At 56.3% G+C, this 17,490-nt stretch overlaps 4 protein-coding genes and 1 non-coding gene across 5 annotated transcripts; 3 read left to right on the top strand and 2 right to left on the bottom strand.

Moving 5' to 3' along the window:
* Positions 1-4,023: 4,023 nt before the first annotated feature.
* On the top strand, positions 4,024-7,569 carry VDAG_06975 (DNA-directed RNA polymerase III subunit RPC2; the record flags this gene model as incomplete). Its single annotated transcript, XM_009655880.1, has 2 exons — positions 4,024-4,265; positions 4,329-7,569. The coding sequence occupies 2 exons, from the start codon at positions 4,024-4,026 to the stop codon at positions 7,567-7,569; spliced, it is 3,483 nt and encodes a 1,160-aa protein (XP_009654175.1).
* Positions 7,570-7,995: 426 nt separating this feature from the next.
* Positions 7,996-9,025, top strand: VDAG_06974 (uncharacterized protein; the record flags this gene model as incomplete). Its single annotated transcript, XM_009655879.1, has 2 exons — positions 7,996-8,308; positions 8,424-9,025. The coding sequence occupies 2 exons, from the start codon at positions 7,996-7,998 to the stop codon at positions 9,023-9,025; spliced, it is 915 nt and encodes a 304-aa protein (XP_009654174.1).
* Positions 9,026-9,645: 620 nt separating this feature from the next.
* Positions 9,646-9,717, bottom strand: VDAG_20192. The gene has a single exon. It is a non-coding gene; the product is annotated as a tRNA-Thr (tRNA).
* Positions 9,718-10,373: 656 nt separating this feature from the next.
* On the bottom strand, positions 10,374-12,884 carry VDAG_06973 (ATP-citrate synthase; the record flags this gene model as incomplete). Its single annotated transcript, XM_009655878.1, has 5 exons — positions 12,673-12,884; positions 12,374-12,451; positions 11,859-12,292; positions 11,236-11,449; positions 10,374-11,182 (listed from the first exon to the last, which is right to left on the bottom strand). The coding sequence occupies exons 2-5, from the start codon at positions 12,378-12,380 to the stop codon at positions 10,374-10,376; spliced, it is 1,464 nt and encodes a 487-aa protein (XP_009654173.1). The 5' UTR covers positions 12,381-12,451; positions 12,673-12,884.
* A 2,397-nt stretch (positions 12,885-15,281) lies between these two features.
* Positions 15,282-17,338, top strand: VDAG_06972 (ATP-citrate synthase subunit 1; the record flags this gene model as incomplete). Its single annotated transcript, XM_009655877.1, has 2 exons — positions 15,282-15,719; positions 15,809-17,338. 2 exons carry the CDS (start codon positions 15,282-15,284, stop codon positions 17,336-17,338), a joined length of 1,968 nt encoding a protein of 655 aa, XP_009654172.1.
* Between the last annotated feature and the right edge of the window lie 152 nt (positions 17,339-17,490).

Raw genomic sequence — 17,490 nt, 5'->3', positions numbered from 1 at the left:
GAGACACGGCGGCTGTTCAAGCGTTGATGGCGAACAGTCTCCAGCCATTGATGGATCAGGCAGGTCTAAAATTGGTGGCTCCGAGGATCTTGCTTATTTTCGAGCCCGGGAGCCCTAGGAGTTTGCCACGACTGTCGAGCTGAAGGTCGGGAACGTCCTGGCCACAGCTCGGTTTGAGGTCATCCTCGCCAGCCGATTTGACAGGAGACTTAATTGGATACGATTGCTTCGAAGAGATGGGGAAAGTTCGTCAACTGCCCCTCAACCCCTCAGTCCGTCAACCCCTCCAAAGGTAGCATGAGCCACGTATGGCTCGGCGTGGCTCTATGGCCCACATTCGACATCGTCTTGGTCGGGCCGCGAAACTCGTGCATTTGTGCGATTGTGACACTTCCCGTCGCTGTCAGCTTCTGAATAGGGGCGCCGACACTGTGTCGACTGCGGATCGCAAAAACAAGTTATGAGATGTTCGCTGGAACATGATGAGCCGCCATGGGCTGCGTGAGACCTACCTGAGTCCTAGAGGCTTGCCAACGTCTCTCGTAAGAGAAGTAAGAGACCATCAAAGTGGGGGGTCAATATCCCGCTCGGCGACGAAAACCAGGACAGGCCTGGCTTCCGAGTCCCACCATTCTCGCATCGCGCAACGGGCGGCATTTGTTGTCTGTGGAGGATCTGTTCGCTCTTCCGTTCTTGAGCGAGGCAAGAGTTGCTCAATGTCAATCGTGGTTGTTGCAGTGCCATCTCGTACGTCTTAGGTGGTTTTGGGCAGCCACCTTCACGTAGCAGCCTCGTCTTGGAGACGTTCAATCCCCAGATTGCAGGAGACCAGTGCACTTGAACACGTGCTAGTGCACGTTGCTGCAAGTCAGCTCTCTCATCGTTGCCTGACACGGGCACACCTCTCTCTGGTCCTCGTAACTGTCATGGCAGACCTGCCTCGAGCCCAGACTGGGGTTCGAAACCGCTCCAGCCTCTCCCTCCTTGCCAGCCTCCCTTTTTCGTCCCATCTCGTCTCCACACCGAGATGCCGTCCACCGCCATACAAAGGAACCAAATGGGGTAAAAATCTGTAGACGCCCACCCGTCAAAGCGGCGGGCAAGTTTGACTAGCAGGTCGGATCCCACGCCAACATACTTAGCCTTACAGTACTAGCCCTGGAAAGTCACTCCATCGCTCAATGCGCTTCACCGACTTTTAGGGCCCGCATCGTGTGGCTCTTGTCGCAGCCGCCGGCTGATGCTAGCAGTGGGGAGGGAGCAATTCGGCAGGCAGGCTTTCATTTGCATGCCTTTCAAATTCTCGTTCACCGGGTTCTGACGAGGGACGCAGGCGGAATCGTCGTACCAGTATGTGTACGGCAAACGCCACTTCGTCGTGCCAGGTGTGGGTGAATGAGGGGTCCATCTATTTTGTGGGTGGCTGATCGTCATCAACCCGTCCCAGCAATGCCATGTATTTGAGTCGAGGCAATATCGGCTCGCTGATCAGCATGCGTGCTGCTCGCCACCTCAAACCCCGTGTGACGCCAGCGATCCTTAGAAAGTCGTGAGGCTCGTGCTGGTGGGGACTCGGAGCGACGATGGCTGGATACGTAATCAGATGCCGGTTGAGCTTCTCGAGTCGACATTGCAGCATTCAGGCTATCGTATTAGGGAACCGCCCATCATTACTGATTGATGCAGCATGCCGCCGGGAAGATCCTGTATGTCACGCCTTGGGCTGCGGGAGGCGATGGTCCCCAGGCTTTTGCAGCAACCATCCACGAAGCTGGGCCTGCAGCTCCGATGTTGGATATGGCCCTGCGTGGTCGGGTGTCTCGACTAAGAAGAATGCGGCAGAGGACGGCTCGGGACACGGTGATGCAACTCGCCATAGCGGTCCTGCCAGCGCAGCATGCAGCGCCTCCTGCGCTTGCGCCTGCATCACATCTTGCTGCAGCCCCTGCGGGGAGCGATGGGGGAGTGTAACGACAAGCCAAGAGAGGGGCGAAGAGGGGTTGTCCAAGCATCGCTTTCGAGGCCCGTAGTGAGATGCATATGTTGCGCATGAGGTGGGGTGAAGGCGAGCAATTTTCAAGTCGCGCAGAGTTCTTGTGTTTAGGGCACAATTATTTGGTCTGACATGGGTTACCAAGCAGGCAATGTTTCCTGCCGAAGCTGCAGAAGAACATCGCGGGGTGCTTAAGGGTACGTCACGTCACAGTGGCCTATCGCGGAAGGTGCCACTTTGCATCTGGTCTCGGGTAGGAGGCCATGCGAAGAAGGTACCAAGGGGTAAGGTTCTTTCCACACCTACCTTTACCTAAGGCACCTTAGGAAAGGAACCTTGGCATTGTCCTTCTACAATCGGAAGAAGCAATCGCGAACGGTTTCGTTGATGCATACCTAAGGTACCTTAGGTTGTTAGTTTTCGTCTAGAGGGCTTGCCACTCACCAACTGACGGGAGGTAAATACCCATGACCACAACGGATCGGCCGCCACTGACAACTTCATAGCTTAGGTCGTCGGTCATCTAAATACAAGGCCAGGTACCAAGATAAGGTGAAGCTCATGGGATGGCAAGACGAATGCAACACGGGCAGGTCAAACTTGCTCGACGATGCCTTCCCCGGAGACAGCCTATAATGGCCATCAATGAGATCTGTGGCTTTTTGACGTAAATCCAGCGTACCACAGCATGAACGACCGAGTCACATTGTGTAAAAGTTCGGAAGCGCCTGACCCGTAGAGTCCGGATACTCCTGCGATCGGGGAGCTTGTTCAACATGAAGCCGTGAGACCAGCTGGGATGGCGTAAATAAACCACCTCTAGAATTGCCCCAGCCATTACCAACATTGAACTAACCGCATTTCAGGAATACGGAGATACCATCACTGACCTAATAAGATATCTCCTTGACTCTTCAGTGAAACAGGATATGCCCCTACCTGTCATCGCCAATCGGACTCGTGTTGCGTACGTTGACTCGCCGTCTGCAGGTTGCTCTCAGGTACACCCGCTCGTAGCACGAGATGAGTATTCATTCTACATCCCGGACCGGGATATGCTTGCCTTGCTTTCTTGGGAGGACGTAGGCCAATATGTCGATATCCCAAAACTTGTGTTGTCGATGGCTGACAGGTCATCCGAGTTTTGGCGTACTTCAGCTACCAGTACCCTAAGCTCCTCGGTCAGTATGTGCCATTGAAGAGCCAAGCAATGCGCCACCCGATATGGTGCTATTGCTGAACATGCTTATGCCTCAGCCCTAAGGCCATGAAGGCGTTGAATGTGATGGCCCAAATTTTGGGCATTTTCCAACGTGTATTGATCACAGTGGCTATGCGTTCTGACGAGCCGCCGCGTATTTGCTAGACGGCTCCCAGCGCGCCATCTGACATTCATTCCCCGGAAAACAAAAACCCATGCTCCATACGTGAGGTCTAGTAAGAGGCAGCGTTAACCTCATGCTTCATCTGAAAGAGTGCTGGGAGAGCTCGGGCTACATGAAACGCTTGCTTGCTAATCTTGGTGATGTTGTTGTACAAGGTAGGTAGATCTGGTAGTATATCATCAAATTAACCAGTTGTATGTAATATGCATCATTGCCCGAAAAGATACTCTTCGATGGTTTCCTCCTGCCTGGCATCAGAGATATTTGACCTGGTGGTCGCCTCTATTGGGAAGCTGCGAGGTCAATTCAGACAAGCTTTTGACCCAAACGTCCGCAACCAAAGGCGGCAAGGGTACATTCTTATCGCCCTTATCGCAACATCACCCTCGTCGCCGACCGCCACAAGACAACGTTCCTGCAGCGCGGGGCAACTGCCGCCACCCGTCAACTCCGAGGAAGATTTTCTTGCACTGTCGCGGCACGCACTGCACCTGGACTCATCAGAGTCAATTCTCATGCCAGTCGTTCTGCACCTCGTCGCCTTCGGTTGGACCACCACTTTGCAACAGCCTGCCTTTGTTGTCGGCATATACCCGAGTACACACGGACTGATCATGAGACTTCAGAGACGCAGGTGATCTCAAGATGCCGTACCTCGACGACGGCTTCGAGGCCCTGCTGGAGCCCTTCTACAACGGCAAGAAGCTCACGGATCCCATCTCAACCCAGGAAGACAAATTTCAACTGCTGCCCGCCTTTCTCAAAGTCAAGGGCTTGGTGAAGCAACACATTGACTCCTACAACTTCTTCGTCGACCATGAGATCAAGGACATTGTGCGCGCGAACCGCACCATCCGAAGTGATGTGAACAGCTCCTTCTGGCTCGAGTACGTGGACCATGAACCAGAATCATGGCTGTGAATCTTTTTATATACTTACAACAATTCTAGGTTCACGGACATTCGGGTCGAGAGCCCAAGCCGACTTGACTTTAACGATGCGCGTGCACACAGTGAGGTGACTCCCATGGAGTGCCGTCTGCGCGACATGACCTATGGCGCTCCCATCTTTGTTGACATCGCCTACATCCGCGACAAGTCCAAGATTGTCCGCAGAAATGTGCCCCTTGGACGGCTGCCCGTCATGCTCAAGTCAGCCAAGTGCCGTCTCAACGGTGCTTCGAACAAGGAGATGGCTCTCATGAACGAATGTCCTCTCGACCCTGGCGGCTATTTTATCATCAACGGCACGGAGAAGGTCATCCTGATTCAGGAGCAGCTCAGTAAGAACCGTGTCATTGTCGAGGCTGATGAAAAGAACAACATCATCACCGCCTCTGTGACCAGTTCTACCCACGAGCGCAAGACCAAAACCAATATCACGCTGAAGAAAGATCGCATCTCCCTCGTCCACAACGTCCTCGTGGAACCCGCGCCCATTGTCATCGTTCTCAAAGCTCTGGGTGGCCTGTCTGACCTCGAAATCATGCAGCTTGTTGCTGGTGATGACGGAAGATACCAGGATGAGTTCACCGTCAACTTTGACGAGGCGACAAAGCAGGGTGTCTATACCCAGCAGCAGGCCCTGGAGTGGATCGGATCGCGCGTCAAGATGGGCGGCAGGGGCAGGTTTCAACCCAACTCGCAGGCCCGGAAGAACAACATCGAGGAGGGTATGGATGCGTTATCCAACCTTATTATTGCCCACATACCCGTCGAGGGCCTCGACTTCTACCCCAAGGCCATCTACGTTGCTTTCATGACGCGCCGTGTTCTCATGGCCCAAGCCAACATGAGCCTCGTGGATGACAGGGATTTCGTCGGAAACAAGCGACTCGAGCTTGCTGGACAGCTGCTCTCTCTTCTTTTCGAGGATTTGTTCAAAAAGTTTTGCGGCGACGTCAAGGCCAGCATCGACAAGGTCCTGAAGAAAGACAACCGCGCCGTGGCCATGGACGCCGTCACCATGATCAGCAACCACGCCAACAACATTGGCCAGGGAATCAACCGGGCGATCCAGACGGGCAACTGGACCGTGAAACGATTCAACATGAACCGAGCCGGCGTCACTCACGTCCTGAGTCGTCTGAGCTATATCAGTGCCCTGGGTATGATGACGCGCATCAGCAGTCAGTTTGAAAAGACGCGAAAGGTCAGTGGACCGCGTGCGCTGCAGCCCTCACAGTGGGGTATGTTGTGTCCCTCGGATACACCCGAAGGTGAGGCTTGCGGTCTGGTCAAGAACCTGGCTCTCATGACGCATATTACCACCAACGCCGAGGAGGAACCTGTCAAGCGTTGGGTTTTTACCGTGGACGACAATGTCGAACCCATCAGGAACTTCTCCGGAAGTGAGATGCATCGCGAGGGATCTTATATCATCCACATCAACGGCACACCGTTTGCGCTTACCAAGTTCCCGAAAAGGTTCACGAACCGCTTCAGAACGATGCGTCGCCGTGGCTGGATCTCGCCCTTTGTCGGCGTTCACATTAACAACCACTTCAATGCTGTACATATTGCCACTGACGAAGGACGAATTTGTCGGCCTTACATTATTGTCAAGAACGGCAAGCCGAAGCTGAAGGCGGAGCACCTGAAGCTTCTCCAGCTCGGCAAGGCCACTTTTGATGACTTCTTGACGAATGGTGTCGTCGAGTATTTGGATGTCAACGAGGAGAACGATACGCTTGTGGCTCTCTACGAAACCGACGTCAACCAAAGCACCACGCACATGGAAATCGAACCCTTCACAATTCTCGGGGCCGTAGCAGGCCTCATTCCCTTCCCTCACCACAACCAGTCACCCCGTAACACCTACCAGTGTGCAATGGGCAAGCAAGCTATTGGCGCAATTGCCTACAACCAATTCAACCGCATCGACACATTGCTCTACACCCTCGTATACCCGCAACGACCGATGGTCATCTCCAAGACGATTCAGCTCATCCACTACGATAAGCTGCCAGCCGGACAGAACGCCACAGTCGTTGTCATGTCCTACTCTGGCTACGATATCGAGGATGCCCTGGTACTCAACAAGGCCTCGTGCGACCGTGGCTTCGGACGCTGTCAGGTGTTCCGAAAGTACTCGGCTGAGCTGCAAAAGTACCCGAACGGTAAACGAGAACGCATCGGAGACCCGCAGTACGAGGAGATGGAGGGCAAGCCTAGAAGGCGCATTGCCAAACACGCAGCTCTGGATCCTGATGGCTTGGCCATGGTCGGTGGCCAGGTCAGGGCTGGTGAGGCCATGGTGAAGAAGGAGACTCCTCTGGACACGGGCTCGACTGGTATCGGTAACGACCGCGGCCCTAGCGAGTTCCGCGACTCGTCAATATCATATCGCATCCCTGATCCGGCATACATTGACAAGGTGATGATCTCTCAGAGCGAAAAGGACAACATGGTCATCAAGGTGCAGACGAGACAGACGAGAAGGCCAGAGTTGGGCGACAAGTTCTCGTCACGTCACGGACAAAAGGGTGTTGTTGGCATTATCGTGGAGCAAGAGGACCTGCCGTTCTCTGACAAGGGCCTGGTTCCTGATATTATCATGAACCCTCACGGTTTCCCCTCTCGAATGACGGTCGGAAAGCTGCTCGAGTGCCTCACAGGCAAGGCGTCGGTCTTGGACGGTCGTCCGGACTACGGTTTCGGTGACGCCTTCCGCTCGCATCCTCTCAAGCAGATGAGTGAGGCTCTCGTCGACCACGGTTTCTCATGGGAGGGCAAAGACTACTTCACGTCTGGCATCACGGGTGAACCGCTTGAGGCCTACATTTTCAACGGCCCCATCTACTACCAGCGTCTCAAGCACATGGTCCAAGACAAGATGCACTCTCGCGCGCGGGGACCTCGTGCCATCCTCACAAGACAACCGACGGAAGGTCGTTCGCGCGAGGGTGGTCTGCGTTTGGGCGAGATGGAGCGTGACTGTCTGATCGCCTACGGCGCCTCGCAGTTGCTGCTGGAGCGTCTTATGATCAGCTCGGACGGCACGGAGATTGACATCTGCCAGCAGTGTGGCCTGTTTGGTTACAAGGGCTACTGCCACACGTGCAGGAGCACCAAGGAGGTGACCAAGATGACGATGCCGTATGCTGCGAAGCTACTGGTGCAAGAACTGATTAGTATGAATGTCGGTGTGAGGTTACAGATGGAGGACGAGTTCCCGCATCCGAAGGAATGATGTACATAAATGAATATCAAAGAAGAAGTTACATGTCAAGAGGTGCACACGAGACGGGTAACTTGGTGGTATGCAGTGTGACACGACCTGACGATGAGCGACGATGGTCGACACGCAAGACAGGAGGAGACGGTGTCAACAGCCCGTTTTATTCGTCCGGTTATTACGGAAGGTAAGACGAGAATACCAGTACTGAAATTCACTACAGGGGCGCGTTGCCAACATTGCCCCGTTCCCAGCAGAGAGACACGATGGTTCGATTTCTTGCCCGTCTCGCGCCGGCATCCGGCCCCACCCGCGATAGTGCATCCCAGCAAACAATTTTCTGACATCATTCTTCTCGAGCTTCCCTCTTCCCGTTCAACCCACACACCAGCACTTCCCACAAGACACTCTCCTGTCGATGCCTACCGCCACCCAACCGCCATGGCCAGCACGCGCCTCGCAATAGCGACAGCCCACAGGTGCTGCAGGCTGTGTCGGCCGCCCTCGCAGCAGCAGCAGCTCCGCGCCGTCACAGATCTTAGCACTGCTCGCTCACCCGCGACAGCTTCAGCTTCAGCTCCAGGCTCGGCACCTGCGACGCCACAGCTTCACCAGCTCGCGAGCACACCACATATGAGACGCGAAACCGGCCTGCCCAATCGCTACTTTGACCCATCAAACGGCGTCCCCGGCGAAGGCCCCCCAGATCCGCAAGGCAAACCGCCAGACGAGAACCGAGTGAACCTCGGCCGCAGTACGCCTTCTCCTCCCCCTCCCATCTTTCCGACAACGTCGAGCCACCAGCTCGCCGCCGCGTTGCCCGCCCACGAAGCCCCGACAGCAGACCGCTAACATGACCCTCTCGACAGCCCTCCGCATCCTCCAAGACCGCCTCCCGACCCTCCTCCAATACCCCCTTGACCAAGACATCCTCGCCCCCAACATCTCCCTCCACCTCTTCCCCTCGACGCACCCGCACCTCCCCGTCGTCTCGGGCCGCGTGGCCTACACCGCCGCCCTCTGGACCTCCCCCATCGCCTGGAACCGCATCCCCGTCATCGGCAACGTCCGCCTCGAGGTGCACACGGCGCGCATGACGCGCCAGCCCATCCCCGGCGCCGCGCCCCCGCGCCCCGGCGGCCGCGACGAGCAGCTCGTCGTGCGCTGGTCGACGTGCGCGGCGCCGGGGCGCGAGGGCGACGGCCCGGGCGGGCTCGAGGTCGGCAAGGGCGAGAAGAGGGAGCAGCACTTTTCCGGCCTCTTCATCTTCCAGTTTGACCAGAAGGGCAGGATCCTCAGCCACACCATCGAGACGGTGCAGGGCGGCGGCGACTGGGAGAGGGGGGTTGGGGCCAAGGTTGTCGGGCTGACGGATTGGCTGCTCGGCGGGCTCGGGAGGGGGGAGCCGTGTCCGGCCTTTCAAGCTACGTCTTCGGAGAGGGGAGACGGGGGTCGACGTGGCAGAGATTGATGGCGCTTGAGGAGATGACGAGTTGGACCAGAGCTGGCCTGCTTGAGAGGATGGTCAAACGGGAAGATGAAGGAGATGCACATACATGTACAATACTGTGGGTTTTTCGACCAGGTCTACGGAGTTCAGGGACATTGCGGAAGACGGCGGGGAGTCGCAGGAGAGCTCAGAAGACATGGACGGCGCTGATACTCTGCTCTATTACTACCATGATGTACAATAACTCGGAATAGACATCTCATGAACTTATGTTAGACTGGAAAACGCTATCAAGGTGTTGCAGATTTAACAAGGACAACCCCTTCAGAAGATAATCAAGGGCAGATATTGCCTGTTTGGTCCAAAGGTCGCATTTATCGTACATGGTCGTTCGTGCTTGTGCTTCGGTATGTTTGCCAATTGATGTCTCCAATGACCCACACGCCATCCTCAACCGAATTCTATGTGCGTTAAGGTCATCGTCAAGGCGCTCTGGGCCGTAGAGTGCGGTGAGATGCCGGATGAAGTGCCAGTCAGTCAATTTGAAACCCCCCGGGCAGACAACAGCCTGCTATCGAATTGATCGATGGAATTGATGTACATGTTAAAATGTAAATGGCCAAAAGATATGCAAAGGAAGATGCCTCGTATTGGAATCGAACCAGTGATCTCATCATTACTAGTGATGCGCTTTACCACTAAGCCAACGAGGCTTGTTGAATTTTGGGGTTCATGCTAGCGTATATGATGTCACCAACAAACGCCTTACCTATTGCTGCCGATTTGCAATCGTACGCTCTCCGAGATCCTTGCCAGGCTTTCGCCTCTGGTGTTTCAACATCTCTCAATCTGTGTCGCCAAATTGTACTTTACACCTCTGCTTAACCTCATACGACGGCACTCTGATATCATGTGTCAATGCCTTTTACTCCAGGACCGCCGCCTCAACCTCGCACGTGATGCATCCTCCTCCTCTTGGTTGGTCAACCATGCCTACCTTACCTACCTATTCGACAAACTCAAGGTCCAAGCTACATGGATTCGCTAGCATGCCACGTTTCCAGTCAAGAGTACAAAACCTCACGAACGCTGGTGTAGCGGAAATATCACATTAAAGCACTCCGGCTGCTCGTCTAATCAGCAACCAAATGCCTCCCGAACCTTGCGCTGCTACACATACATACACATTGGTCCATCCCCTGCAAGCGCCGCATTTCGCTTCGGGAATCCAACATCTCATCGCAAACGCAGGCGGGACTAGTTCTCCCTCCCGCGGCATCCTCGTACGCAGCATCTTTTCGTCTAGATCGCGTCAATTGTCCTCCACCTCTAAAGTCATTTCCTTCCCCTTTTTCATAACGATGCGCGCTTAAGCGACAAACTCCTTGGCGCCGCTTGCCTCCCACTTGCCGGGAATCAGCGCCAGGGGGACGATGCCGGAAACGTGCATCTCAGGGCCGAAGATCTTGGCGTTCAGGCCGAGCTCCTGGGTGGCGGCCTTCATGTTCTTGAGGCCCTCCTGGTAGTTGGGACCGGCACGACGGACCCAGATCTGGACGTTGTGCTCGTTCAGGGTGGTCGCAAACTCGCGCAGCGCGCGGATGACACCCTTGAATGTGCTGGCAACGTTGGTGAAGTTGGCAATACCACCACCGATGAACAGGACCTTGCCCTCCTTGGCGAGAGGGGCACGAAGCATGAGGTCGAGGACGGTGCGGGCGTAGTGGTAGGTCTGGGACTCGGTAGGGGCACCGGAGTACTCGCCGTAGTTGGCGAGCTGGTCGGCGAAACCGGCCGATGCAATGGCATCAGCGTAGACGACGGAAGCACCACCACCGGCGACGAGGGTCCAGATACGGCCGGTCGCGTTGAGGACGGTGAGCTTGAGGGAAGCACCAGTCTTGGCGTCAAGGTCGGCGATGTAAGCCTCCTCCTTGGTCAGCTCACGGCCGAAGGGAGCAGGGAAGTCCAGAGGGGGGCCGGCATCGATGTTGACCTTCTCGCCGCCGGCGACGTTGGTGAGGCCCAGAGCAGCCGGTGAGCGGGCAATGGCCCACTTGACACCGCACTCAAAGTCGGCAGTCTGATCAATCTTGGCAGCAAGATCAAGGAAGTGAACGGTAGCGGAGGTGGCATCCTCGTTAGGGATAACGACGAGGGGGTTGATCTCGAGGTAGGCTGCGATTCGGTCAGCACAAAGCATGAGGTTAATGTTTAAGGGGCACACTGACTGAAGTTGCATTCGACGTAGACAGCGTACAGGCGGCTGATGAAGTCGACAAGGACGTTGTGCACACCCTTGGGAACCTTCTTCAGCAGAGTGCTGGCGATTTCCTCGTTGGAGGGGTATTCGGAGAGGTCGACAGGAATGAGGATCTTCTCAGCCTTCTCATCAACATCACCAACATCGACACCACCCTCGTGAGTGAAGAGGATCCAGTCTCCCTGTAGGTCGTAGTCAGCATTGACAGGTTCTACTACCGAGATGTGACAACGTGGTTGGTTGGTGTGATTTGCCGGGCCATGGGTTGTGCCAGTTATCGTGTCTTCCGTTCGTCCGTCGGCTCGGCAGAGTCTTCCCGTATCGGGCAGCCCAACAATGCGTGTCCACTTTTCAGCGACACACACACAGTCAGACTAAGCCATATAAAAGATCACGACGCTCCATCTGAGACGGACGTCTTTCAATCTTTTCTTTTGTACGACTTTTTGATGCCCGATTCGAATTCGATATGTCGCATCGCCTCGGAAACGCCCGGAACCCGTTGTTTGATGCACAACCCAATGGACCACTCACCGCTGAATCACTTGCACGACCCTAGGGGAAGCCAAAAGGAGCGGAGACTCGACTTACCTCACGAACGCTCATGATGTTGATGTAGTATTCGGTGTCCTGGGGGTGGGGAACGAACGGCTCGACGAGGAACTGGCGCAGAACACCAGTAACGTGCTCAACCTGCTGCTCCTTACCCGCACGCTCAGCGACCCAAGCCTTGGCCTCGGGCCAGGTCTTGTTGAGGGCCAGAAGACCACTCTTGCCTCGCCTCTTGATCAGCTGATCGGGCTTCGCGACGAACTTGGCGCCGGACTGGAGCAGCCAGGGGTAGGTGACCTCGGCCTGGTCGAGGATGTCGTTGACGTTGGCATCCTCAGGGAAGTGCAGAGAAGCGAGTCTGGGGGGAGGGTTGTGCTTGGTCGGCTTGGGAAGAGGAGTGTCCTTGACGACGGGGCTCCTGGTGAGGTGGTAGTTGAGGATGGCCTTGCCGTCGGCCTCGAAGATGCTCTTGGCTACGAAAAGGTCAGAGTCGGGACGTCAGGCATACGCAACGGCTCGCGCGCGGCTGAACCTGGACAAGGGGGAGAACTTGCCGGCCATTGTGTGGTTGTGTGAGGTAGGTCTTGCGGGTTTCTTTGGGGTTTGTGGTTTTGGACTGTCTCGATATCGAGCTGGCAGGAAGTCTTGTCAGTGGCCGCTGAGAAATACTGGTGTGTTTCGCTTTCCAAGCGGAATTGCGTGGTTGAGAAGCTCCAGCACAATTGCGAGAAGGAGAGGACAGCTGCAGTACGGCAGGTCGACTCGAGAGAAAGAGAGGCTCTCTTGAACCAAAGTTGGGACAGGTGGTCGGCTTGAGGGGGTGAAATTGAGTGCGAGGACGAGTTCGACTTACCGGCTACAATGGTGGTGCGGGCAGTGTTCCTGGTATCAAGCGATGGTCAGGAAAGTCGAGGCGGTGAAGGAAGAAGAAGGATGAGGCAAGTTGGATGATTGGGATGCACAGGAGGTGGAATGATGGCAGCTGTGAGGTGTGAGGTGGAGGGAGAAGATCGTCAGCCTTTCAAAAATTTGGTCGCCCGACACAGCAGCTGAGTGTGTTGGTCCAGGATTCGGGTCGCTGGGGGACCTGAATTGGGTGGGTAGAGGGGGTGAGGGGGTGATTGAGAGGCGCTGACGGTCTGGTGGGTGGTGGGCAGCAGGCCATCCACCACTCAGTCAGTCAGTCCAGTCGGTGGGCGATTGAGAGGACGGGACGGACAGGTACAGGGGCATGCGCTAACCACGCCAAACCTGAAAGCCTTTGGGGGATGTGCAAGAGGTGCAGGGAGGGACCTCCCGGTGGAGACAAGTACCGGTACTTCAGGTCCCAAACGGTTGTTGAGGTTTGAGTGGACCCCAACTTGCAGCAGACCCCCTACCCCTCCAGCCCCGCCGTTGGAGCTTCACCTCAACCCACTGGGACCTCTTCACCCATGCCTCCCTTTCTGCCTCAAAGCGGTGTCGCAGCTAGTTGCTGTAGCATTGCTGTCCAATTCTTGCTGTCAATGAAGTTTTGGGCACAGTGCTGCTGTCATTGGGCCTGCCCCGGCATGACGAGCTGTTGTTCTGTATCCTGGTAGCTCAGCCCTAAGCAAGTGGCCTCTCCCGCCCATGGAGGGGCAAAGGCAAAGACACAGTCATCGAGGTGTGTGTGTGTGTGTGTCAAGCTCTGGAGGGCTGATGCTCGCGAGAGCTCTTTGAGGGACCCACCTATCGAGGGGCAAGGATGGGTGGAGAATGCACCCCCAGTCCCGGCAGCCCGCGGACGACCCGACGGTGGGACAATTTATTGAACAACCTGCGTCACCAAGTGCATCCAGCATGGACAGCCCCTCGATGCGGTGTGCGAGGTGGTGCGTTGCCTCCTCCGAAGGCCAGTAGCCGGCGGACTCGGATGGGGACCACCGACAGAAGGAGCGCAGCTCGGAGCCTCGGCCGGGCATCAGTGGCGGTCACTCTCGGGTCGGAGGTGTGGATGGACAGGCTCACGTATGCGTCGAGTCCATCATCCATCATCCATCATCCATCGAGGGACGGAGCACAGGGAAGGGGAGGGGAGGATAGGGTCACATCATGTGTGTGTGGCTTTTCATCCTTCCGTCGTCTCTCTTCTCCTTCGACTGCAACACGCCTCACTCAGGTACCCGATATCGCACAGAGGGGATTCTTTTGGGGGAATGCAAGTTTTTTTCTCCTAGGGGTGTTCGACGAGAGAAATTACGAGGTCCCTGGATCCTGGCGCGGATGGTGCAGGCGCAGCGGCAGCGGGCTTGACGGGAAACAAGGTGGGGACCAGGTACCGGTACCTTGGGGCCACGGTCTCGGACCACACCCTAAAGCCAGACCAGAGACACGACGCGCCATTGTCTCTGCGCCATGAGTGAGGTGGTGGCACTGGATTGGGGGCGGGCCAGGTCTCGTCTGTGTGGCAGTCAGTCAACAACTGAAGTGTTGTTGAACGTCGAGGCCTTCCCCTTCCCCTACCGCATCCCTCTCCCCATCGCCAATCGCTGTTCCCCAACTTTCTGACCGCCTACTGCTGAGTGCTGAGTGCTGACCCTTCACTGCGTGTGGCCAACAGATTTCACCCCCCTTGGATCGACTCGAGTTGCTTTGCCTGAACGACCGAGCTAGCTACCTTTGCCTACCAAGTACCACCTCACTCACGCAAACGAACGAATGCCCACCAGCCAACCATCAGCCAAACATTTGAACAATTTCTTTCCTTGGGGTCGCCAGATCAACTGCCTTCTTCGACCACCCCTTTTTCTTTCCATTCGATTCCCTCTCACACCACTCACCTCCCCCCCGCCTCCAATCTTCCACACTCTCTCGCGATCAACATCAGAGACCCTGCTTCCTCTCCGTATCACCAGCCATTGCAAGCAACAAACGTCTTGCTGCCCGGTCAGAGACCCCCTATTGTAAGTCGAACCCAAAACTCTTTGGTACAAAAAAAGAACTCTTTCCCTCGAAGCAAGGCATCTTTCGTTGTTGCTTGCGCGGGAGAGCTTTCTTTCCCAACCGAACCCCCATGCCAGATTTGAACCCCTGTACCGCTTGGACCCACCGATTTTTTTGGTGGTGCCCAGGTGAAGTGCCCCCCCCTCGTCGGGTCCCCCAGCACCTACCGGCCGCCGGACAGCCTCGCTGCGAATCTGGCTGGGATCCAACGAATTCAGCTTGCACCAAATTCCCCTTCCCTTCCTCTCCTGAATTCTTACTCCTCCTCATCCCACCCGCTGTCCACACCTTTGCTCCGTGCAACTTCTTCCCCTTCTCCCAGTCCTCCATCGTCGTCGAGTCTACCATACTCGAACCTCTCCATCGCCGTTCACGATACCTTCGTCTGGGCGTTAATTGTCAGGTTTCTCCCTGCTGACCTCTTCTGCCTCGCCAGAATTTTACCTTGAGATACCCACCAAACCGACCCGGGAGCTCAACTCCGACCACACCTCCATCATGTCTTCCACCACCAAGCCCGGCGGCCTCTCCGCCAACGACAAGATTCAGCGTTTCGCTGCGCCCAGCCGCCCTCTGAGCCCCCTCCCCTCACACGCCCTCTTCAACGACAAGACTCGATGCTTCGTCTACGGCCTGCAGCCCCGCGCTGTCCAGGGCATGCTTGACTTCGACTTCATTTGCAAGCGCAAGACCCCCTCCGTTGCCGGCATCATCTACACTTTTGGTGGTCAGTTCGTGAGCAAGATGTACTGGGGTACCAGCGAGACTCTCCTGCCTGTCTACCAGGAGGTCCCCAAGGCCATCGCCAAGCACCCCGACGTTGACACGGTCGTCAACTTCGCCTCGTCTCGCAGTGTCTACAGCTCTACCATGGAACTCATGGAGTTCCCCCAGATCAAGACCATTGCCATCATTGCCGAGGGTGTCCCTGAGCGCGTAGGTTCTCCCCCTTTCTTCGTCCTCGGCGTCTTGCCTGCTAAGGAAGGCCATGGGCATTGGTTGACTCGACTGACACAATCATCTAGCGCGCCCGTGAGATCGCCCACAAGGCCGCCAAGAAGGGCATCACCATCATTGGCCCTGCCACCGTCGGTGGCATCAAGCCTGGCTGCTTCAAGATCGGTAACACTGGTGGTATGATGGACAACATCGTTGCCTCCAAGCTGTACCGCAAGGGTTCCGTCGGCTACGTGTCCAAGTCCGGTGGCATGTCCAACGAGCTGAACAACATCATTTCCAACAACACCGATGGTGTGTACGAGGGTGTCGCCATTGGCGGTGACAGGTACCCCGGAACCACCTTCATCGACCATCTGCTCAGGTACCAGGCCGACCCCGAGTGCAAGGTTCTCGTCCTGCTCGGCGAGGTTGGAGGTGTCGAAGAGTACAAGGTCATCAAGGCCGTCGAGGAGGGTGTCATCACCAAGCCCATTGTTGCCTGGGCCATTGGTACCTGCGCCAGCATGTTCAAGACTGAGGTTCAGTTCGGCCACGCCGGTGCCTTTGCCAACTCAACGCTCGAGACTGCCAAGACCAAGAACGAGAAGATGAAGGAGGCCGGCTTCCACGTCCCTGACACCTTTGAGGACATGCCCAACGTCCTCAAGCAGGTCTACGACAAGCTCGTCGCTGACGGCACCATCAAGCCCCAGCCTGAGCCCGTTGTTCCTAAGATCCCCATTGACTACTCTTGGGCTCAGGAGCTCGGCCTCATCCGTAAGCCCGCTGCCTTCATCTCCACCATCTCCGACGACCGTGGCCAGGAGCTTCTTTACGCTGGCATGCCCATCTCGGACGTGTTCAAGGAGGAGATCGGTATCGGTGGTGTCATGTCTCTGCTGTGGTTCCGCCGCCGTCTTCCCGACTACGCCTCCAAGTTCCTTGAGATGGTTCTCATGCTTACCGCCGATCACGGTCCCGCTGTGTCTGGTGCCATGAACACTATCATCACCACTCGTGCCGGCAAGGACCTGATCTCCTCGCTGGTCGCTGGTCTCCTGACCATTGGTTCTCGCTTCGGTGGTGCCCTCGACGGTGCCGCCGAGGAGTTCACCAAGGCGTTCGACAAGGGCCTCAGCCCCCGTGAGTTCGTCGACACCATGCGCAAGCAGAACAAGCTCATCCCCGGTATTGGCCACCGTGTCAAGTCCCGCAACAACCCCGATCTCCGTGTCGAGCTCGTCAAGGAGTACGTCAAGGCCAAGTTCCCCAGCTCCAAGCTGCTCGACTATGCCCTGGCCGTCGAGAGCGTCACCACCTCGAAGAAGGACAACCTGATTCTGAACGTCGACGGCTGCATCGCTGTCTGCTTCGTGGATCTTGTCCGCAACTGCGGTGCCTTCTCCGCCGAGGAGGCCGAGGACTACCTCAAGATGGGTGTGCTCAACGGTCTTTTCGTCCTCGGCCGTTCCATCGGTCTTATTGCTCACTACCTCGACCAGAAGAGGCTGCGCACTGGTCTGTACCGTCACCCCTGGGACGATATCACCTACATCCTGCCCCAGCTCGGTGGCGGCGCGCCTGGCGCCGAGGGCCGTGTCGAGGTGCAGATGTGAGGGAAGTAATGAATGGAAAAGAAAGGCTCGGGCAAGAGCCGGGCACAGGCGTGGGGCGGATTTGATAATAGAGCAATGGAGCAATGGAATACCTCGCCCGGCCAAGAGGGCGCCGGTGCTAGAGGATGCTTTGTATGACAAGCTACGTGTAT

The sequence above is a fragment of the Verticillium dahliae genome, genomic scaffold (assembly GCF_000150675.1).
Source record: "Verticillium dahliae VdLs.17 supercont1.15 genomic scaffold, whole genome shotgun sequence".
NCBI lineage: Eukaryota > Fungi > Ascomycota > Sordariomycetes > Glomerellales > Plectosphaerellaceae > Verticillium > Verticillium dahliae.
This window is presented reverse-complemented; position numbering and strand designations above follow the sequence as displayed.